At 46.8% G+C, this 24,244-nt stretch overlaps 1 protein-coding gene across 2 annotated transcripts in view; it reads left to right on the top strand.

Moving 5' to 3' along the window:
* The window catches only part of LOC119397454 (protocadherin Fat 4), a 171,425-nt gene that overhangs the window by 99,845 nt on the left and 47,336 nt on the right, over positions 1–24,244 (top strand). For both annotated transcript variants that reach the window (XM_037664897.2, XM_037664890.2), the window contains exons 14-22: positions 2,531–2,660; positions 5,028–5,113; positions 5,555–5,639; positions 7,756–7,884; positions 9,721–10,032; positions 16,174–16,413; positions 17,295–17,426; positions 18,636–18,867; positions 22,753–22,880. In XM_037664897.2, the coding sequence (XP_037520825.2) occupies positions 2,531–2,660; positions 5,028–5,113; positions 5,555–5,639; positions 7,756–7,884; positions 9,721–10,032; positions 16,174–16,413; positions 17,295–17,426; positions 18,636–18,867; positions 22,753–22,880 (1,474 nt within the window). The remainder of the gene's footprint in view (positions 1–2,530; positions 2,661–5,027; positions 5,114–5,554; positions 5,640–7,755; positions 7,885–9,720; positions 10,033–16,173; positions 16,414–17,294; positions 17,427–18,635; positions 18,868–22,752; positions 22,881–24,244) is intronic.

Here is a 24,244-nt window from a genome sequence, read left to right as displayed (position 1 = left end):
AAGGCCAACGGCAAATAGTACTTACGAACGACGAGCTTTGTGTATTCGACCCCTCCAACCGCATTCACTGCTTACGCTAGAGGAGATTTCAGCCAATCAGGTCGCTACGGATATCATGAGCGAAGCCGTTTGGCCAATGGCAAGTAGCACTTGCGGACGAAAAAAATCGTTGCGAATTCGGATCCTGTTATCTTTTACCCTATCTGACTCTGCGCTGCAGGCTACTTGGGTGAAGTAGGGAGTGAGGGAAAGGACGTTGGCGCTTTGTTTTCGTGTCGCATTGGAATGGGCGGTGCAACGCCGGTGACCTCAAAGCTGAGCAGAAGCCGTGAGGATTGATTGATTGATTTTTTTTTTTCGTCGAGTGGCGGTGCAGTGCCGTTGCGCCACATTCGCGTAGACCATCATCGCTCATCGCACGCGGCTCGCCCTACAGGCTCGGGACACGTGCACGACGTCGAATGTCAATGGCCTAGCGGCGACCCGTACAGCAGACGCCGACGGCGCTCAATCACGTTCGCCCTTTGGAACGGGCCATGCGCTCGCTGCTCGTCTGGCCGGCCAGTGACCATCACAGCATTGTTAGTCGGGGGTAGGGCGCGATGCTTGCTTAATGTGAAACTGTTTCACGCTCAGGCGCGCTCTTGTGTGACGAACTTTCGCACGCAAGCCTTTGAAGGTAGCGCGATAACTTTTCTTTTTTTAATGAGACTACGCAGCCGTATTTCTCTATGGGACCACGTACCGTGCTTTTCTCCGTCGTCATCGTTTTAAATTATCGGTCAACTGTGTACGCGTTTAATCCTGTTACGCTTACCAGGGACGTAGCCGGAAAATTTGTTCGGGTGGGGGGACGAGGGTTGAACCACCTTTTATGTATGTTCGTTCGTGTGTTTGTATGTGTGCCTGTATATATACACAAGCGAAATTTAAAGGTTTAGGGAGGACGTCGAGGCTTGAACCCCTTCCCGCCCCTGGATACGCCAGTGATGCTTTCGTTCTCGTACAACTCGCCCATTCGGCAGCTGACGAGTTGACAACGGCTCGTACTATCGCCACGATATGGTGGTATTGACACGCTAATGTTTGCAAGTGTATACCTCGAAAAATATTAACTATGAACTGCGCATGCAAACATTTCAGCTGCAGTTGAGTGTCAGTTTTTCGCAGCGCATGCATTTATCTCGAGCGTTTGTTTTGTCACTGTATGTTTCTAAACTGCTGTCGCCATCTGATGTTGCCGCTGGTACATGTTACGTGCAGCTAGTTGCGGCACGGGTGTTAGCGCTAGTTTTTCAAGGTGCGATTACAGAAGATGTTCTTCGAAGGAAGATTTCAATCGTTGCATGGAGCCGCCCCCACCACTATAGCACTCGTCAATATGTTTATTTCGAGCGGACTTTCGTACCCTGTGTCTGAGCCCAATATTTGCCCCGTGTCGCCAATTCTGAACTATCGGAACAGTACTTGCACGGGGCTGAATACTCGGAAACCGAAGAACGCGTGCGCGGTTCCGTGTAATAAATACAATGCCGGTGATACCAGCCCGCACCGGATATCCGCGTATTTCAAAAGGTTTTTCGAAAAATGTACTGACTGACGAAAAGTTGTCAGTGTGTCATTATTGAAACGTTCGATGAGCGAAATCTAACACTAGCTATATGCAAATATGTACATTGAAAGTAGTCGTACTGGTACGTTTTCATGTGTATAATACGACTACGACAACTTTTGAATGCATATACATCGGGGAAACAGCGTACACGGTGACTCGTCCCGACTATTGCTTTCAAAGTTGTCGTACTCGCTTTATTATTTTTTTTTTCACTTGAAAGGGGAGGAAGCGGTTGGACTTACTTTATCCCTCTAGTATAAAAGTTTGAGCGAGTTGGTAGGGAGATTCATACTTTGACATGTGTGCGCTCCACGATGTCTTTTGACAAGGACGAAAAGCAGTAGACGGGACAGGAAATTTTATCCCGATCGAGAACCCTGTAAATGCCTGCCGAGGGATTCTCGCGGCTTTCTTTTGTCGAGAAGGGGCGGCGCACAGTTCGTGTTCCCGAAACACCAGCGAGCATCTCTAAATGTCGATCCCTTCCGACGGATTTAAGCCATCTCGAGTTTCAGATTGTAGACACGTATGCCCCTCCTTCCTCATGCCGCTTGCGGCTCGTCATCTGTTTCGATATACGTAAGCCTTCTATCCCCACCCCCCACCCCCCCAGAAAAAAAAGAAAAACGAAGAAGAATGCCTCCCGGAAACGTTCAGTGGGGACACGTTTAGATATAGAAAGTAAAAAACAAAACAAAAAAAAAGAAGGGGACAGAAATGAAGACAAACTACTGCAGTTTGACACGCGGCGCACGCCACACAACAACTGCCTGAATCCTTGATCTCCCAAAATTCTCCAAAGCCTCGCGCGCGCCTCTTCTTCCTTGGAGAATAAAGGAGAAAGTGGCGCGCTCGCGCACACACGATGATTCGGGGCGAGAAGTGTGAGAAATTGCGTCTTCCTTTGCTCGACAGGACCGCCGTGGCAGTGGTGCACGTGAACGTGACCGACGTGAACAACAACGTCCCCGAGTTTGTGGGCGCCCCGTACGAGGCGCACGTCGGCGAATCGCTTCCCGCGGGGGCCCTCGTCACTCAGGTGTCGGTGAGTATACACAACTTCGTGCAACCCTATGTAGTGAACGCGCCTCCACCGCCTACACACGGCGTTCGTTGTTGGGCGTAACGTTGGGCTCCTGTGCTCTGCCGCGTCGAGAGAGCGCAACGCTACCATAGCAACGCTATTCGCGTTCGCCGTCGACAGCCACAAATTCACAGGCCGGATCCCGCAGGAAATTTTTGTTATACACTGGAATTTGGTAATGTGCCGTCCCGAGAGCGGTCTATACCGGATGAATGTCTTCCTTTTTTTTTTCATTTTTTTGGAAAGGGTTTAGTGATAGCGGAGACAGAAACGAGTGAAATGTTGCGAGGTGGTGGTGAGATGAAGCCGGTAACCCCACCCACCCTTCCACAGCAGAGGTAATCTGCCATTGCTTCGACCAACGCCTGTAAGCAACGTTCAACTCATAAATCGAAGCCACGTCATAGTGAGGAGCTCTTTCTTTCTCCCTCACTTTTCACGTGGTGCGCTTTGCTGTAGTTGGTTACAACCAACAGGAATAAATGTAAGCTCCGCCCCCAGCCGTCGCGGTCCGACCCAGAGAAAATTTGCATAGGTCCCCGTGACGTCAAACACCTCTCGCATATTTCAGGTAGGTGATTTTCCCGTACAGACACATGTTCGTGTCGCTAGTTTTCGGTCGAAAATCTCGAACTTCGTGGCAAATTTCAGCGAAGATTCCGCCATTACTTCCAGGTGAAACGCAATATTTTTAGTAGGGACGACTAACCTTTAATTCATATTATGCGTAGTATTTATATTAACAGTGAAAAAGTACTTATGGTTAGAACGGGGACCACCTAGCACCACTCTCTTGCACAGATGAATGACAGGCGCGCCGCAGTTCTGGGGGCGGAGCTTGTATTTATTCTTAGGTTGCAACCCACTATATTTGTAGTTCTTGCTTTTTTTTTCGCGCTCCCTGTTTTGCGGGAATCCCCGTGTTGTTCGCGTTGATGTTCACCATATCGGTGCGCTGCAGGTGACACCGTGACGCGGTAAACGAGACCTGTGACGTCGTCTTTGCTGGAGAGGAGACTTGACGCTCTGACAATGCGGTCTCGCGGGCTTTCGTTTGAGTTATTACCACTTTTCTCGACGTGTATGGCTGCCAGCCAGCCAGCATCTTTTCTTCACTTAATTGCTCTCCGTCAATGGTATATACGCCACAAACCAAAACAGTAGTAATAGCCATATTATTTTGTAGACACGATCGTCAGTGGCTGATGTACGCAATGGGCTTGTTTGTTTGCGATGCCCATACTTGGTGTGATGCCTATTGAGGCAGGAACAATACAGCTGCTTCGCTGGCGAACAACGACAGCTCGTCGTTAGGAGACAGCGCAACGAACAAAGAATGACTCGCCCAACAAACCTCTGCGTGTCGGCTATAAATTCAGCGCGAAGACACTGTCGCATCAAACTGCCACTTTGGGGGTATACCGATGAACCCTCTCTCACTTCGAGGACCGCCATTAAATAAGCGGTACTAACAGTAGTTTGGAAGTAAAAGGTTGCACGAATAAAAAGACACTTTCACAAGAGAGAGCACGGGGACAAGCGCAACAGTGATTTGATTATTCAGGGACAACGCTGTTCGTGTCCTTGCTAATGACTGGTTTGTTTGACCTTCACAATGCATGTGGAAAGCCTCTCTCTTTCTCCCTCTCTCTTGTACCGCACATCAATTTGAACGGGCGGTCACGAAGAAATCCAGTACGGTCGCGCTTGCTGTATATAAGATGCAGCATAATGATTGATATTGTTATGGGGCTTCAGCGCGTACTACACTAAGGTTGATGAGAATTGCTGAAGGCCGATCGTTCACACTTCACTGACGTAGTGCAATCTTTCTGGACTAGATCTTGGGAGCAACGCCGACCCTTTGATCAACGGTAAAGGCTAATGTTTTCCCTGATCTCGTAAAAATATCATCACCCTCGTTCCATCTATGTCGCGCGCATGTCACGCAGGAGCAACGTATCCCGGTGCCAACGTGTGTAATTTCATGCTCCCTCCCCTGCGGCTTACACGCATCTGTTCGGGGAAGCGCGGAAGATCTTTCACACAATTCTGTAAAATTACGCCGGCAAACCCGGATGTGGCGGCTTCTTTCACGCGAAATGAGGTCGCATGGGCGACAGTCGCAGTGTTGGGTGCACAGTGCAGCAGGAATCTTTACCGCAAGAGCTGCAAGGCTTTTTCCATATTTATAAGGCGTCACCGCGTTGAAATCACGAGGAGTGGCCGAAGACACCTGCAGTGCTAAGCTGTGTCGAATAAAGTTGCCTCGGCGATTATTATATAGGCTGCGTCATAGCGACTCTCTATTTTATTTCTTTCTTGTAGGCCAAGGACTTGGACGCCAACACGGTGCTTACGTACTCCATCATTGCTGGCAATGATGATGAGACGTTCCACATGGATCCTTACACGTGAGTATACCTGCCTCCTGAACAAGAACCGTCGCACGATTTCGCACGTGCGATTTTGATTGAACACGCGACGCTCTGTGTAAGGATAAGACAAAAATTCAGGAAACTTCTTCGTCGAGATGGCGCACGTACTTGGCAGCCATCGTTCAGCACCTCCCAAGATCCGTCCGCGGCAGGAACAAGCGCTGTGCAGCACTCACGTTTGTACCTTTATTGCAGTTCACTGAGCATTCCGCTATTCTTGCGCAACACGCGAGACCATTTGTCGAGTAAATTCATCGATATTACTTTTTGAGTTCGAAAAATAGTACACATTGCCGTGTTAACTAATAACCATCAATATTACACATCATCATGCCGGAATGATGGTCTCTGAACCTTGCCGAATGTTATAGTGTACGAGTCATAACGCTATTTTTCCTTTCGCATTTTTTTTTTCAGGGGTATCATAACAACCGGCGCTGTCCTCGACTACGAGAAGAAACAGTCGTACGATCTATTGGTTCAAGTCTCCGACGGCTTTAACGTACGTTAAGCATATAATCCTTACATTAATACGGAGGTTAAGATTTTGCGCAATCTAAAGTTAGCGCACGCGATCCGCCGGATGTACGGAAGAAGGCAAAATGGGTACAAAAGAACGCCTACAGGGTCTTAAGCGTTGCGTGAGCCATTTCCAAAACTTCCTATCGTGTATGGGAGCAAAAATTTTGTCACTGTGGACTAGGATATCTTCGCTTAGACACGCACTCAATATTCAAGACGAAGAAGCTAATTAGTACGTGAATCAAGCAGCTTTTGCAAATTATGAGACAGAAAATTAGGGGTGTTCTTTCAAATGAAGCGAAGCCGATATCAACAAGAACTGCATCAATTAATTCCATTCTACTGCGACACGAGATCGCTGCAATTTGGACAATATTTCGCAGGCTCTGAAAAAGTATGTTTATTCGAGTGCAAAGACCATGGAATACGCGGAGGGAAAGCTTGACAAAAATTGTTTCACAAACTGCGCCTCGCAACAGGACTTTAATGAAGGGCTCTGGCAAAGCAACGTATTTGCGCTCCGCGTCGCAGTGACGCTAGGTAATTTCGGTGCGTTCAGCTTTTTGCGAGTGCGGAAAATTTCGAAGACGTGGACTATTGATTTCCCTCACATGCGCTATACCGATAACAGGGCAAAAAGATGAAGTTTGTTTGTCCGTACCGCTGAATTCATCGTTACATACGATCCTCCTTTGTTGAAATGCCAAACAAAGTCATATGATCTGCCTCAGGCTAATGATACCTGCGAGGAAACCTATGATCCCTTGTAGTGGCTTATTTCGTTGAGTCGGCTCTTTATTCGAAATGCGGTACTAACTCAGTACGTAGTCAAATGTCGACGCTAGCAGTTGCTGCGGTGAACTCGCGAGACTATTGACGGTTTCGCTGTTTACTAACACAGGCCCTGCACCGCTTCCGGTTTCGTGCGCTGGCGTTGGCTAGCAGAATTGGCGGGGAACAAAAGACTTGGCGAGTAGCCCGTAGAGTTTCAACACTTTTCTCCCTGTGTCTAGGAAAATGTTCGAATTAAATATTCTTCTAAGCTACACACAACACTGAAAGAGTTATTCCTTAACTATAAGCGCCTTTCTTTTATGTGAAAGTGGAAAAGGAGTATTCCCTTATTCTGACAAAACTTAAAACAACGCTTTACGCTTCGATGTTGCAGAATAACAAATGAGGTCACCGGAAGTTTCTTGGGGTACACCACGTGCTCCTGCCATCGCAGTCTTGAAACCGTCTATAGCATGTGTTCTACATGTGTCTCACTCAAGCGACTGTAGCAGATAGTGGTCGTAACTTCGCGCGCCAGATGTATGGGTGTTCTCTGTTTTGTTATTGCTGTCTCATTTTTCGGCCAGGAGCATGTTAACAAGCAGAGTCAGCAAACATTCCACACGTAAGGCCTCGGCGAATCTATTACGCCATAGTAACAAACATTGTGCCATATTCTTGTCACGCACCAATTATGCACGACTCTCTAGTGGATTATCAACTGTTTGGACTGCCACATAACTTACTCGTCCGGCTAAAAGGCAATGAGCACGAACCGAAAAAAAAAAAGAACACAAGAAAGAAACAAGCTAAATCAGCCCTTGCTAATTGCACCAATGGTTGACGTGGCCCAGCTCGCCGAGGAAACTGGGAACAAATGACCGGCCAACTTTCTGCCTTGCTATTACTAAAAACACACCCACAAGGCACACCCTTGAGCCCGCAGCGAACGGACACACGTGCAGCCCACAAGTGCACACACAGATGCGCACGCACCACCACACACGCACGAGCAAAGAATCTTGCCTGTTATAGTACTGCGAGTCGTACGGCCGCTCGGACCATTACGAACTACGAGCCATTCGTGGTGCCCATACAAAAAAGGCGTCCGCTGCCTTATGATCCGTTACCATGCACGCGAAACGGCGGGGAGCCGAGGCCCGAGGCCTGCTTCTTGTGCAGCCTCTGTCGGCTTGGGGCGCGTGCGCTGGCTCGTGGAGAGCTGGCTGCAGCAGCAGCCTCCGCCGCGGCCACTTCTTGTGAGCCGGTGGCTGTGCCGTAATGATTTGTATTCCGCGCATCTCCGCGCTTGCCTTTCACAGACGGCCGTGTCTCCACTCACCGTGCACGTCGTGGACATCAACGATCAGCAGCCCGTGTTCACGCACAACTACTACAATTTCTCGGTCGTCGAGGAAATGACCGACAACGTGACGGTGGGAACCATCAGGGTGAGTCCCGCACGTTCAGCTGCACCCCTTCGCTTCCTCTCTCTTTTTCGGACTGTTTTTTTTTTCTTTTTTTTTCTGCGGCGTTTATTCGCGGCCCGCAAAGCGCTTAGCCCCGGACGGACGGCCGCTGATTCCCCGGCATCGCAGAGCAGATGCCTGTCGTTTAGAAGGAGCCGTGCCTGCATGCTGACCTGCTCCGATAGCGCGCCGCCAATGGTATCGAGCTGCTTCCGTGCTCCTCAAAGGCTTGTAGCTATACACCGAAATTCCGCCGTCATCTTTCGGCTCTCTCGTGCACCGCATGCAATCGGCATTTCTTTTTTAACTTGGGCGCTGCACGGATCATCAAGGGAGGAACGTAATACTACCTGCAGGCTTCTCCGTGACCGGAGCTAACGACGCCGAACAGCCGGCGGATTTCCGAGCTAGATGATGCAGCTGCCGGAAAACTTTCTTAATGTATCGGTGTGAATTCTGGCGTGCTATCATCTATATCGGAGAGTGGCAGAATGAGAAGAAGCGACTGTATCGCTAGCCCCTTGGAGACTGATTCTCGTGAAAGGGTTTTCTTTTTTTTTTATGTACGTAGACGTCAATAATGGAACACTACAAGCCAGTATACGAGTTCACCTAAAGGGGAACTTTATGGTGGAACATCACAGAATTAAATCAGGTACCGCCGCAAATCCGAGGCTGTTTTTATGCGAAATTAATTACCAGGAAATTAGCAGACGGTAGCACGAGGCCGAATTAATCGACAACGCAAAGCAAATGAAGCGTAAAGGTGGTATTAACTAAACGATTAAAGATTGATTCTGAGTTAATTTAAGGAGTTGCCCGAAAGCGTGAACGAGAACGGCATCTTGTCGTCTTCTCGCGTGTCTCGTCGTGTTTAATCTAATTCATAAAGATTTTCGGTCGTAGCAGCTCTTTGCCATTGTCTGCCCGCCTTCGCTAATAACACGTCCAGCATGAGGATTGGTTGAAATTTGTTTTCACAGCCAACTCTAGCGTAAGAGCTTTTTGGGAATACGGGCTCATGCTTTCCGAACGGCGAAAGCCTGCTCAATCATCAGCATTATCAGCGAACAAGAAGTTCATATTCAAAGAACACTCGCAAAATAAAGCAAGTACTGAGAAAGAGACGCGCGTGTACGCTGGCTCCGAACTAGAAGTTTATTCGTGAAGAAAAATTATAAATATGAAGATTAAAATAACAGTAAAGAACTCTACGTTTGTGACAGAGCCCCCTGGGTGCACCAAAAAAAATCTATAATGCTGTCATTTATTTCAGAAAAGCATGTAGAGTTGAGCGCGCGCAAGTTAACTAAGCAAATAACACCATGAGAAGAAAGGTTAACTAATAAGGAAAGAGGTGGCCTTGCAGAATCTTTCTTAGCAAGAGTAACTGGCGGTTTTTCGATATACACACGCGTTCCTGCGTTCCTGCTTTCCACACTAATATAGTTATGCTATAATGTGTCTCTGTTCACAAAAGCTTTTGAAGCGCAGACTTTGCGAAAAAAAAAAAAAAACGTTCGTTTAGCCGCAGGCAGCGCATCCGCACTAGATTCAAAACTTACAGCGTACAACTCTCTCGTGCAAATGTCACGACGAACCCACGAAATGCGGGGTCAGAGCTAAAGCTACGTGCCTCACGTAAATACAGAAGTTCAAAGGCACTGAGAAGCACATGCAACTTGGCTTCTCGCGCGTTTTTTTTATATAAGCTTAAAGAGTGGTGCACAGAGCCCTTATCCGCACTCGAACAAATTACTGTTTTAGATTTTTTTTAAGCTAAAGACGCAGCTACAGTGAACACCGACGTGCACGCAGGCCATCGACCGCGACTCTGGTCGCAACGCAGCCATCCGTTACACGATCTTGGGCGAGCACGCCAATAGCGCGCTCTTGGTGGACGAGGAAGGCAACATCGTGACTAAGCGCAGCCTGGACCGTGAGCGCGACTCCAAGCTGGAGTTCCTGGTGATCGCATTCGACGGCGGCATCCCGCAGCTTAGCGGCACCACCACGGTAGCCGTCCAGGTCGAGGACATCAACGACAACCCACCATACTTCGATGGCGACACCTTCTTCGTCCAGGTGCCCGAGGAACAGGACCCGCCCATAGAGGTCTTCAAGCTGATGGTAAGCCATTTCGTAACAACCTACTTGTCGCGCGGCGTCTTTGCCAGATGAAGTATTGGCAGGTAGATGAAGTGGACGAAATGGGAGAAAGGAGAGACAGACATAGAAGATTAGAATAACAGAGAGCTGAGCTAGTTGGTAAGTATTCATTCTAAAAAGACAGGGCGTGCAAACACGGACACAAGAAAGAAGTCAGGACACCACAAACGCCGACTAACAACTGAAGAGACGCACAACGGCTGAAAAGAAAGAAGGCACGAAAACTTATCTGCGCATGCCCATGCAACAGGCGAACCTATCAATCCGGCACGCGTGGTGGTCTACGTGGAAGATAACCGTTAAGGCATTTGATTTCATCTTTATGCAAGTTAATCGACAGTTGGCTCACGCATGCACTACCACTATTCTCGATATGCCATGCTTCAATCATCAGGCGCGTTTCTTCATTTCTATGCCGGTACAACACTGCGCATTCATCAAATTTTGGCGTGCACTTACAATCTCGACAATGTAAAGATAGATTAGAAGGTGAGCCTCCTGTAAGCGATCTCTTATGTTCCAACAATCTCTGGTTGATGCATCGGCCCGTCTGTCCTACGTAGAAGCGGCCACAGCTGAAAGGAATCTTATACACCACACTCGTACGGCAATCAGTGAATTTGTTGGTGTGTTTTACGAAACACATATCGGTCCGCTTCTTGTCTTTTACTCCCTCATTCTTCCTCTGCACAGCGGCACAAATCTTACCTAGCTTATTGGCAGCCGTGAAAACAACATTAACGCCGTATCTAGTTCCTACTTTCTTTATCCTGTGAGATACGCGATGAATGTACGGTATACCTACGACACGTTTCTTCCTATCGCTTTCTGCAACCATGCTTGGACTTAACACAATAGACTTCTTTAAACGTTCAGCGACCGTGGCCACTGCGTCACGAGGATACCCTACATCTAAAAGACGTGTAACCTGTGCGTTAAAGCTATCACTCATTTTGTGCTCACACGACTTGGTGAGGGCTGACTTAAGGCAAGACATGGTGATGCCGTTTTTTACAACTTTCGAGTGCTTTGACGAAAAATTTAACAGCGGTTTCGAAGATCTAGGAGAATACTGCCAACACACGTGGTTCTTCTGGAACGTTAAGAAAATGTCTAGAAATTGTATTGCATTATTCTGAGGCACCTCTTTAGTAAAGCTTAGTCCTCCTCCATTTAATTCAAATTTTTTGCTCGCGGAAGTTACCACCTTTTCAAAGTCCTCACCACTACAAAAAATCAAGTAATCGTCCACATAACGAAAAACCTTAATAACCGAATTACCTAAGGCGCCTTCCAAAAGATTGTCAATCTTGCTAATGTATAAATCACTAAGAACCGGAGCAACTTTAGAACCAATACATATCCCTGATTTCTGCACATAAACGCCTTCCTTCCAACCTACCAGCGTCGACTTTAAATACATGGAAAGGATTTCTAGAAATGCACCGGTAGAAACACCATATTTTTCGGTGAAAACTGTCTGGTGCTCTTGTTCGTTAATACATTCATTAACACATTTTAACAAGTCATCATGCGGCAAAGAATACAGGTCTTCAATATCCATACTAAAGGCCTTACAACAGCCGGGGTTCTCCTCTGAGAGGAACTGAACTAGCGCCTGAGAATTACACATACGAAAAGGGTCTGAAAAACTCAAAGAGGTTAAGCAGTTCTGCAAATAACTAGATACAGCGACTTGCCAGGTGCCTTGCTCTGAAACGATTGCTCGAAACGGAATCTCGTTCTTATGTGTTTTGGCTGAAAAGAACAATTCTAAAGTAAGTGATTTGGCCTTCTTGACATTACAAGCTATTCTCTCAAGATTATGTCTTAACAAAAGGTCGACAGCACGTTGCCTAACTACGGATGGCTTAAGTTTTACCGTCCCAAAATTCTTTTCTATGGCTGTTAATGCTTTTTCTGAGAACAAACTGTCCGGCATAATTACAAAATACCCTTCCTTATCTGAAACTACTGGCCTGAGTTTCTTCTCGACACAGTAATTAACCAAAGGCCGGATAGGATCAAAACACTTGAGATGCATATTAGAACCCTTGATGCTAGCAACGCAGTCTGAAATGCAGTGGGAACGCTCTTCTTCAGGAACAAGTCTAGTGATTGTACGCGGCAAACTTAAAACGTCTATTGGTTTCAGGTTCGGCTTAAAACAGTATTTAGGACCTAAGGCTAGGGTTTTGCAGTGACTATCCTCTAAGGCAGCTCCTCCAAGGACTAGCAAGTTATTTTGCGGTAAAACAGTAGAAATAATCTTCCTCTTACATGGTTGAAGTTCTCGATGTTTTACCCTCCATATGAATTCCGCATGCTGGTTTCGTGCCTTCTTTCTTTTCAGCCGTTGTGCGTCTCTTCAGTTGTTAGTCGGCGTTTGTGGTGTCCTGACTTCTTTCTTGTGTCCGTGTTTGCACGCCCTGTCTTTTTAGAATGACATAGAAGAGACGTATGCTTGTTCTGCGGTCACTCCAACCAGGTAATCTGCACAGGCACTCACTGCGCAGGCTAAGGGTGTAGGCTCCACAGTTCTTTCTCTTTCCTGTCCTATCAAAGGTCTATTACATCAGTACTGAGGGCCGTCCGGATTTTACTGGTTTCAACTGTTGGAGCGATGTCCGTCTTGAATTGTGTTCGGCGACGCAACTTCATGGTAAAAATGTTGCTTTCGTTTATTCAAAGAAAGAAAGAAAGAAAGAAAGAAAGAAAGAAAGAAAGAAAGAAAGAAAGAAAGAAAGAAAGAAAGAAAGAAAGAGAAAGAAAGAAAGAAAGAAAGAAAGAAAGAAAGAAAGAAAGAAAGAAAGAAAGAAAGAAAGAAAGAAAGAAAGAAAGAGTATTTAATTATTCTTTGGTACTGCTGCTTCCGCTATTAGAACTGGCATACATTCGCAGCGTTTCGTGCAGGTCATGGAGCCATTGATTTGTCTGCGTGGCCCTTTGTTGCTCGCGGAATCGAATTACTTGTTCTCGCAAGTCGATTGAGAGGGGGGAGCCTTTGATACACGACAGAGGGAGGCCAATAGAGCAAACAAGGCGTGGCCCACTGAGGAGCTGGGCGCGAACACGCACTCGCTACTGAACCGGCGCGCCGAGTCTCTTACATCCGTGCCCCAAAGAGACACGCCTTCGACCCCGTTCCTGCAGATTGAAAGAAAACACGAGAGAAGGCGGTTTCGAACTGAACGGCGCGACGTCTGCAGTTGACAGGTTGCAAGCCAGCGAAGCAGCCGTTTGTTTGGATTAACCAATCAATCTACTTCTCACGATGTTGTTTGCCTGCCGCAAACGTCTTGTAAATGGGCCAGGTCTTCGCGGCGAGGCCTCCTCGAGCACGGACCGCGTAAAACTGCTGGCCGGCGTCATGCGCTTTAGAGAAATCGCGTCGGCTCTGTGCCGACTTGAGTTTGTCGCGGAGAGCCAAACAAAACTGACGGCGGCATGCAGCAGCGGCGAAGAGTGCTTCGGATTGGATTCGTCGCACGATTCCGCGCCGAGCCGGCTACATCTCAATGGGGGCTCGTAAACAGCGCTATGTGTATCGAATGGCCCGGTCGTTCGGGTAATGGATGGCAGCCGGTACCAGTTAAAGCACGAAAGGAAGAGTGAAAGAGAAAAAAAAAATAAAAAGAAAGAAAGAAAAATGAGTTCGGCCTTCGGGCTCGAAATGTAGGAAAGCTCCTTGTCTCCATGGAAGATTCGTTCTAGTTTCCAGCGGTTCGTAACTTTTCGGCGATTTTCATTTTCGCATATATTTGAGACGCGCGGGCGCCCGACTGCGTCCGAACGTAACGGATTGAGACAAACGCGCCTTTCTTTTCCTGCCGCGAAGAATCTGTCGTTGGCGGAGCAATGTGGCGTTGAGTCGTTACGATTTGCATAAACGTCGTTTCGCGGCGGCCACCGTGCCGTATTGCCGGTGCGTTCCGCGAATATGACAGCTCGAAAACTTTTCTCCAAGTTTTCCGGGGCGCCCATGCCGCAGACGGTAGCGAAACAGTGCTCTTTTTTTTTTTTTTTTTGCGAAACCATTTGAGTGAGCGTCAGGGCTTAGTATTTTTTCGTTCCCCGCTGAAGTCTTTCTTTTCTTCCACTCAACCTCGTTCTCTCCCTCTCTAAGCCTTGAGATGTCATTACTTCTTGTCGGTTCTCCTCCGCGCGAAAAAGTTCCTCACTTCATTAATTACTCCAAGAGGCTGCAAGCGGCTGCAGTGCTAGCGCACCACTTATAAGTGATAACCCTGCAGGCAGCTTTGAGAGTTTGCGATGTGAAAACAATTAACGGTTATTAACGCGTGGCGTGTCCCACTATAATGATTTTCACTGCCATTGTATTGTCGTTTTGTTTTATTCTTATAGCTAATTTCTGGACACCCTTTCTTCTGAGTGCATTTTAGACTTCGTACATCAATTACGCTTAAACTGCAGAAACATAGGCCGTCGATTAAATGTAGTCTTTTACAACCATAGTAATACACCCTTACCTGGCTTTATTTCTAGCTCTCTAGGCTAGTTTATAAATAATCGATAGTGAACTCCGATACAGTTAATAAATAAAAGACTTATTGCCGCATTCTACACAGTCGACGCGAAGCAGGATAGACCATGAATTTGTGCATTCGTAGGCCGCAACTCATTTCAGTAGCACATGCAACCGTCGTTCTTTGATAAAATATTACTATCGATCTTGATCGACATCAAGTGCTGCTCCATAATTGGTTTGTTATCATGGCGCATCGCTCATAAGCGCTTTATACCGAGATTATATAGAATGCTAGATATGCAATACGCGCGCGGGCACATATTGTTTTCGACGGGGACGCGATGCTTTTTCTTGTGGTTATCTTTTATCGTAGGCGACGCTCTAAAGAGTGCGTACTGCTTAAGGCACCCGTTGCGCAAGTGTGACGCGCACACCCTTCTTTTCACTATACTTTATTTTACTGGAGCGCTTTAACTTGTCTTCACGTATTCGTGCTTCTTTGCTTTATTTCCTTCCTTCTTTCTTTATCATTTTGTTATTTTTCCACACACCTGGATGACCTGTATGAATGTGAGACCGCGATTTTATACCTTTCATTTTCCATGAAGCATTTTTTGAATGCATTGATAGTGTACATGTAAATTGGTTGGTTTATGGGTTTTAACGTCCCAAAGCGACACAGGCTGTTAGAGGGGCGGTAGACGCAGGCTCCGGATTAATTTCGACCACCTGGGGTTCTTTAGCATGTGCTGACATCGCACTGTACACGGGCCTCTTACGTTTCGCCTCCATCGAAACGCGACCACCGAGTCCGGGATCGAACCCACGCCTTTCAGGTCAGTAGCCGAGCACTGTAACCACAGAGGCACCGCGGCGGTCTTAAACGTGAATTAATAACAGAGAAAAGAGCGCGAGGTCTCTTGCTATCACACATGGCGAATTATAAAAAATGCGTTCGCGTGGGCTCACAGAACAAGCGCGATTTCTTTGTTTGTTTGTTTTTCCCTCTGAAGGCATACAATAATATCGTGGCAGTTAGTTCATCATGCTTTGGTGCAGACACCTAACTACATGACGTAAGAAATTATGTATATACGTACATATATTTGACCTGGGACAAGGGCCATTCCTGCCGTTCCAAGCGCCGAATTATAACAAGCACACCTTGGCTGCTTTTCGCAGGCGAACCTTACATTTCATGCTTGCATTTCACGCTCTCAAACTGTGACGGCTTTCCGCCGCACTGATCAAGTGCCCCATCCTATACAGCGTTGATCAAGAGGTGGTGCCCGCAACGATTGTGCGCGCAGTGCGTACAGCTTCTACGCACCAGTATTAATCCAAGAGGCTGTTGACCACTTTCGTTGGACAAACCGTTGGTGCTTGTCTGCAGACATCCTGATGGGACAACGCAAACGACGAAGACACTAGTCGGAAGGGGAAAAGAAAAAGAAAGAAAAAAACTCGGGACAGCGTTGTCCTGTTCTTTGTTTCTTCAACTTGTGTCTTCGTCGTATGCGCTGCTCCATTGAGAGGCTGTTTTTGGTACTGACAGCTTGAGCAAAGCGTAAGAGCTGAGCGCTAGAACTATACAATGCATTACGCATGTGCAGGCCAAAGACGCTGACCTGGGCGACAACGCGGTGATGAAGTACCGCATCATCGGCGGCAACGACGACAGCGCGTTCGCGGTGAACGAGGACACGGGAGCCGTGAGCACCATCAAGCGACTCAACTTTGAGACGCAGCCCGAGTACGCGCTCCAGGTGGCCGCCTTCAACGTCAAGCCGTTCCAGGGCCCCAACGCCGCCATAATGGGCAACCCCGTGGTCAACCTCATCGTCAAGGTCCAGGTATGCGACGCTGAAGTTGGTGTCTGCGTACACGCGCAAGTGGCACGAAACACGCGGCCTCGCAATAGCAGAAATTCTGGCGTCATGTGCTGCAGTTTTCGTGCAGGTGTCTCCTATACGCGACAGATGTAAAGTATAGTGTAGAGCACGGTAATAGTGATAAGTCGACTTTTGTCCTAGGCTTTAATCGTCGTTGAGACGGGGAAAATGTAGCTTTGATACTTCAGAGTACACGATGAATAGAACAGCTGAAACAAAGTTACGAACAATGTGTTCTATGTATACCGTCGAATAAAACCTCAAGAGTACGATATATTTTTCTCGCAGCAAGCAAATGGTAAAACGGCAGCTGCCAAGTGACTAAATACCATGTGTGCGCGTACCCACAGCGTGCATAATAGGAAGTAGAAATCATGAAGCTAATAAAATGAGAAAGGAATGAAAAGATGCGCAAGCTGAACCCTGCGTGTAAATGTGTGTACAAAAGTACATATTGTATATACTTGTCTTATAGAATAATACGCGGCACCGAACATCTGTTAACGGTGTAGTCTCGAATTATCAAAGGCGCCAACGAAGTGTAGAACACGGCAGATAGATGGATGTGTGTTAAGTTCAGGGTTAATTTTGTAATTTTTACCAGGTCCCTAGGAGGACAACGGTTACCATGAGGGCGATGTGTACCGCCCCTCTTTGTTTCTGTTTTTCTCCCAGAACTTTCATTCTTGTTTAAATGTGGCCGGTATATTTATCTTACAAATGTAACTGTGGTACAAAGAAACAAGTGGTGGAATAGTATTTTAACGAGCGTATACTAATGTCTCTGTCTAACCTTATTGCTTGAATATGGCGCGCTCATTCCTCGCTCTTTGCTGCCGCAGGACGTGAACGACGAGCTTGTGACGTTTGAGCGCAGCTCCTACAACTTCCGAATCTGGGAAAACACGACGCGCAGCGAGACTGTCGGCTTCCTAAACGCCACCAACCAGCACAGAGAGTCCGGAAACCAGCAGGTTGGTGCATTCGGTCACGCGTACGTGATAATGAGCGCCTCACACTTTGCCATCGTAGCTATCTTTTTTACCTTTCTTGGTTCAATGGGTTTGGGGCAAAAACGATGTCTCCTCTTAATTCACAATGAAGGGCAACGTCTGTTTAGTAAGGGATAAATGGTACATGCATCGGTTGGCACTTTGACTTCACGGCTGCGCTGGCTTTGCGAATCATTGTGTGAGCCTTCACAATGAGAACCGCTGGCATCAATGACAGTGCAAGCGCGCATATCAGCAACTGCTATATAGAGGGCAGTTCTCTTAATAAAGGCAATGCATTCCAGCCATTTTCTGTAACAAGGTGTGATAGTTATAATTTCTGATCGAACTCAGCTTGTGCAGAGGCCTTCTTTACCCAGCCATTTTACGTGGCCCAGTTGCACAAGCCAAGGTAAATTCGGTACATTTTGTGTGCACGAAAGTATATCGCGACATTATTTGGATTCTTTAATCTATAATGTATACTCACTTTAATTATGGGGCAACATTAACCCTTCAGTTGAATTTTCATGAGGCGGCAGTAATTAATTCAGAAGGACCAAAACACAGTGAAACATTTTTTTTAAATTTTCATTCACTCTCAGTCCACTGATTGAGCTGTCTGTAAGGTTAATATAGTTTTATTTTTCGAGTCTATCTTAATGTCTTCAGTACAGTACACTTTTCACAAGTGCAAGATTGACATGAAACAGGGAATTCCCCAAGTAACAACTGTCACAACAACGTTCTCACAATCACGCAGACAGCAGTCACAAATTTAAGAAACGCCGCTTGCTCGCATAGTAATTGTATCTAGGAATTATTACAGAAATAGTAACATAAAACGCAACCTGCAGCAAAGTAAAACGTTTCAAGAGAAGCGACGAGTAATCACATGACGTGATTAGTCCGGTGGTTAATGCACTTGAAAAAATAATAAGCAGTGGAAAGAGAAAGGCATGCGCTGTGCGTTTGGGATCTGGGAGATTGGCCGTCAGTTGGTTTTCGCGTAGGCCAAGTACCAAAGGGAGTGTGTGGTCATCGTCGATGATGTGGTTGTAGGTAACTCTTTTTTGCAAGAACGAGAGGAAACATTGGCGATGATTTCTCTGAGGCGTAAACGCGGCGCGACGGGTAAAAGTGGCACAACGCGAGCAATAATTACTCATCTGTGACCTCCGCTGTGCGCAGGTGACCTTTTGGATCGCCGAGGGCAATGCGCAAGGCAAATTCTGGATAAACCCGAGCACGGGCGAGCTCGTTCTCATGGACAGCGTGGACCGGGATCCCCCCGAGAACCAAGTCCAGTTCCGGCTCAAAGTCTTCGCGCGGGACCTGCAATCCATCGCGCCATTCAACACCTCGGTGCCCGTCATCATCGACGTGCTCGATGTGAACGACAACGCGCCTACCTTTGGTGAAGGTAACCCCGCGCTCCTCTGTTACCTGCGTGCAGACAATATATAGTTTTCTGCCCCACTCGTCTAAGGGCCGCGTATAACAAAAGGGACTAATTACTCGCGCAAAACACGTGAAGGAACGTGCGGCCGAAGAAAAATGTTTCTGCTAAGTGCGAAGAAAGCGCGTCACAGTCAACGGCTTCTTCTGTGACCATAGGCCACGCACTCACTCTTCCACGAATGAACAGGTGCACGAAAGGGCCCCCCATTTTGGCTGTCCGCGAGATCGACCGCAATAAAATTACAGTATTCACCACGCTCGGGGTGAAGGGTCATCGTCGTGGACTATGTGTTGGCGAACACCGTTTTCAATGCCACCGCCTAGAAAGCAGGGTGCACAGTGAAGCACAGGTTGCACACCATAACATTTATGTTTGTGTGTTTTTTTTTTTTTTTTTGGGGGGGGGGGGCGAGCAGAGAGTGCACCAGCAATTTTATCCTCGAGAGCGCTCCGGCATAGCTATGGCGCCGGTTTCGCGCGAATGGTAGGAGATGGCGAATAAGGTCGCCCAAACCCATAGCAGTCGTTGATGATATATGTTGCAGGTTGCAGCTATGAGGACTGCGCCGTGTCTATGCAGTGCGATCATACCCAGATTGCCGCCACGACAAGTAGTCGCCTGAAGGATGTGACCCGCACATTTATTCGCAAAACAATCGTACGCTAAAATAGTCCGTAAGAACAGACGCCAGCTATTCCTAATCACTCACACATCGCAGGAATATAGAGAGGGCTGACCCAGAGCAAAAATGTCTTAACGAGAGAGAACGTTTGTTACGAAAGTTATAGCGAAATATGGCTAAGTGAAGAGCTGAACACAAAAAACGAGCACGCACCACTGTCAAGGAAGATTCCGCTTTGCAAAGAAGCTGGAAAATGCTGTAACACAGAGTACTGTGCATGTTCTTGCTTGAGAAGGGCAGATAGGAAAGACTGACGAGAAGGAACTGTCGGACTTGATTAATCACAAGGACCGAATGTAAAAGAACGCAGAAAGGAAAATGCCATTAAGCGCATTCCTCGTTGCACGCGTGGCGACTGTCATGCTATCGCCGTATTAAAGCATTGAAAAATATATTCTAGGCCCTTAGTATTTAATGTTTTTTTACGAAACACTACAGAGGGTATCCACAGCGACATTCCTTTAACGATGTCGCGTTCTCATACCAGGCGCTGTGGGTAATCTCTTAAATCAGCCTCCCATACGCTGTCAGCAGTGAAACTATCCGTCGCGCTATACCGAGCACGTGCACGCCAAATGTATACTGGAATGGGCGTGGCGAAACACGATTGTGCTGTGTTCTGGCTGCACTATAGTTCCAGAGAGCGTGTAGCAACCAGACGTGTTTCGGGCGTTTCGCGTCGCGGAAACCCCATCCCGCTGAAGAGCGTTCTTCGCTCTGACCATGAAATGCACTTCTAGGGGAGTTTCTATGGCACAGCAGGCCGGACAAAAGGATCAGTTTCGCTTTGAGTGAACTTAACGCTCTTCATCGAACACGTACGCAGGAGAAAAGAAAAAAAAAGAGCTATAATGAAGGAACACCCTTAGTAACTGTGTTTTCCACTCACAGAGCACGCAGTATAAGTGCCCCGTAAAATAGCGGAAAAATGCAAAAAAAAATAAAGCTAGGACAAAGAAATGCTCGGACTTTCAATAATCCGATTTTAGAAAATGTTTCCGATTTTCCTTTGAAAGCAAGCGCGCATATAACGGCGTTTCTGCTCTTTTTTTTTTCTTCTCAGCGTCCGCTTGGCGATTAGAAAATTTTAACCAGACAAGGAAGCATGCTGCTAGGCAGCAGAGCTCTGCACGCGATGCGGAGTTTCAGGAAGAGCACTCGACGCTTACTGCACGTAATCGCATGAAATTGAAGCAATCTCCGCCGTGCGTTATTATTAGCGCGAAAAAAAAAAGGAAGAAAAGAAAGAAGCATACGTACGGCGCTTACCAGAACTCATTATTCGCTTTTATCCTCTTCTTCTTGTTGTTGTTCTTCTTATTCCAGAGGACTTCGAATTGACGACCAATTTTTAAAATTCGAATCTCGAGATACGAGAAGCAGCTACTATAATTTTATAATTTTCCCGTTAGAGCAACCTTCGAATCGATCGGCGGACGTTTTTGTTGATGATGCAAACGGGGCACGACAAGAAACAAAAATGTAGCGTTAAAGCTAATGTGGAAACTTCGTGCTAGAGAAATAAGTCAGGCGTGTAGACACAAACACAAGCGGAGAGGGAGAACATAAACGGCGACTACCAACTGAAACAAAAATAACTTGCGCATACTCACGCATGGAAGCGCCGTCCGACAATCGGGAACAGGCAGCGTTTTATCTCGCCGATACGCGAGATAAAACGTTTCAGGCGTGATATCTGTACTAAAATAATGAGAAGGATGTGTCAAATCACGTGATATTTCTGTTTATGCCAAGCCTCGAGTAGAAGGCACGCTTCTTACTGTCCTTACGTCTGAATAAAGCTACGCTGTCATCAAACTTTGAAGTGCTTTTACGCTCGCAACAATGATTAGACAAGTGTTCCTCTTGTTAGCTTCCCTTCTGTGTTCAACTACTCTTTGTCTGATGCAACGACCTGTCTGTCCTAAAGCGATGGCCGGTAAAAGGAACCTTGTATGTACTACGCCCATACGGAACTCTGCGAACTTGTCGGTGTGTTTTACGTAACACCAGCCAGGAGTCTTCTCGTTCACCTACTCTTTCTTTCTTTGCACGAAGGCGCACAACTTCCCTTAACTTGTTGAGGCGAAAATGCTTGAGGCCCGTGTATACTTAGATTTAGGTGCACGTTAAAGAACCACAGGTGGTCTAAATTTCCGGAGCCCTCCACTACGGCGTCCCTCATAATCATGTCGTGGTTTTGGGACGCAAAACCCCAACAGTTTTTATTATTATTATCCCTTAACTTGTCGGCAACTGCAAAAATACAATTAACGTTCTCATACGGCCTTTTGTCTGCGCAAGAAGGAATGGATGTGTAGGGAATGCCCACAACCCTCTATTCTTCTTGTTCTCATTGCTTTCTGTAACCACGCGTGTACTGGAAGAAATGATGAACTTCTTCGAATGTTCAGAAACAGTGGCTGTTGTAACGCGATGATATAACCTGCGTCGATAGTAAACGCGCATGTCTCTCGTGTTAATGCTGACGCTTAGGTTTGCACTTAAGGTGAGGCGCGGAGGCCAGTCTTTTATTTATTTACCTTTTACTGCATTAGTGTGCTGAACTGGGGCCGGTCGGTGCATCGCTGAACTTGATGAAAAAAAAAATAAACAGCGCTAGGAACGAGACGAAGACGAGAGGAGACAAACACGGCGCTCGTCTTCGTTCTGCCGCTTTTTTTTTTTGTTCGAGTTAACAATTTTAGACTACTTTTTGGATGCTCGGACGAAAGTTGTAGCGCCCTAAAAACGCGCGCGAGCTAATTGTGGCGGTAAGTATACTAGTGGCGAAAGGCAACCAGCCAATGTCAAAAAGACTGCCAGGACAAAAAAAAAATATATCATTTCTTAATCTAGCTCCTGTAATCACAAACCAGATCGTGTGCGATTATACAGCGTCAAAGAATCAGTGAAGTTGCGACAGCGAATATATTTTTAGACAAGGTCATTCCGGGCACACGAAGTTTCCTTTGTCCGAAACGTTGGAATTGGTCGATTCGAGGCCCCTTAATTTTCTAGGACGCAGAGTACTTTGTGAATACGAGCTTTATTTTGTCCACACTTGTGTGGATGCAATTATGTTTTGGAGAATGTGTTTAATCTTCTCTCTCGAAGTAACACACGAGAACGCCTTCCTGTGTTGTTGTTTTTTTCTCTTACAGAGAAGTTTGCCCTCGAGCTTCCTGAAAGTCTCCCATTGGGGACCGAACTGCCGGCATTCTACAAAGCACGCGATATCGATGCTGGACCCAACGGCCAAATTGTCCGCTTCATGATTGAGGGATCCGAGGTGAGTTGGCCAATACAAAGCACGTCTTCTGAACAAGCCCACATACGCAATATAGCCGCCGAACGACGCGGCCGCGAGCGGCGAGCTGTCAGCTTCAGTTTAAAAAGAAAAAAAAAATCTTTTGTTTTATGGAAAATCACCGTTCTCAGCGAATGAATAATCTCGGGTGCCACACTTCAAATGATATTAGGAAGTGGTATTTCGTTTCATTTTATTTATTGCGCCCTTAAGGGCCCGAAGGCATTACGTAAGGAGGAGGCATACACGTGTTTCAAAACAGTACAATAAAAACGATTGATGACAAATCAAACAAGAGAAAGAGAACCGTTAATACAAGGACAAGTTAACAGCACGCTATGGTCGATGCATATTGTCAGGGCAAGTGGCGGGTTCGACCTTCGCGATTTCTTTCTCGATCTGAGCAGGAAGCAATGGCGTTAGGAAGCATGTTCCACAAGTTTACTGTGGGTGGGAAGAAGGAGTCATTCATCGCCGCTGTACGGCCACTTATGCGTGCGATGGTACATGTGTGAGCTAATCTCGAATTGATGATAATGACAGGTGGAATAAGTAAGCATACATTCTACGTGCCTTTAGTTCCCACATAATCCACGTGCGCGGTGCTGCTTTTCGTGGCCGACTTCCCAGTCGGCGTGCAAGGTTTGAAGCATTAGATTGATATGGAAATTGTCCAAATTCGAAGCCAGCCTCGCATATAAAATCCAATTGCAAAGAAGGCGCGTAGTCTAACGGAATGTTTCACGGTTCTTTGAACGTCCTGCGCTTTCAATTGGTTGCAACAACGCGTCCAGAAACGTACAAATTTTGTTTCATAGTGTCTCAACGAAATGCGCAATTATATAAACCAGCTGGTGAGGGTTTACGTAGTTGTCCAAACTGCTGTAGCCTGTCATGGCTTCGATGGAGGGCAAGCGAGCGCACTGATAAGGTGAAGGTGAGGTAGGTGATTAAACTTTCTCGGGCAGCGCGTTGTCTCTTAGTTTTTTCACCTCGGAAGCTTATTACAGTTCACTTCGTGAGCCGCACGAAGTGCGCCACGTCATCGCGAGAAATTAGACACAGCTGACGAGGCGCAACGTCGGTGGTGGAGCGCCAAGCTCCAATCTAATTTTCCTACGCTTTCTGAGCATTAGCAAAAAAAAAAAAGAAAAAAAAAACCAATAAACGGCGAATCGCCAGGGTGCTTCATAAATGTAAGCTTATTATGTCAGCAGCAAAGCTATTATGAAAGCTTTTACGTATCTTGATGGGAGCGAGTGAAAATGGCCTAAATACTGTATTTAACTGTATTATAAAATAACGTGTACCACTTAACGGCAAGAAAACAACCGCGGAGCGAAGAC

The sequence above is a fragment of the Rhipicephalus sanguineus genome, chromosome 1, assembly GCF_013339695.2.
Source record: "Rhipicephalus sanguineus isolate Rsan-2018 chromosome 1, BIME_Rsan_1.4, whole genome shotgun sequence".
Taxonomy (NCBI): Eukaryota; Metazoa; Arthropoda; class Arachnida; order Ixodida; family Ixodidae; genus Rhipicephalus; species Rhipicephalus sanguineus.
This window is presented reverse-complemented; position numbering and strand designations above follow the sequence as displayed.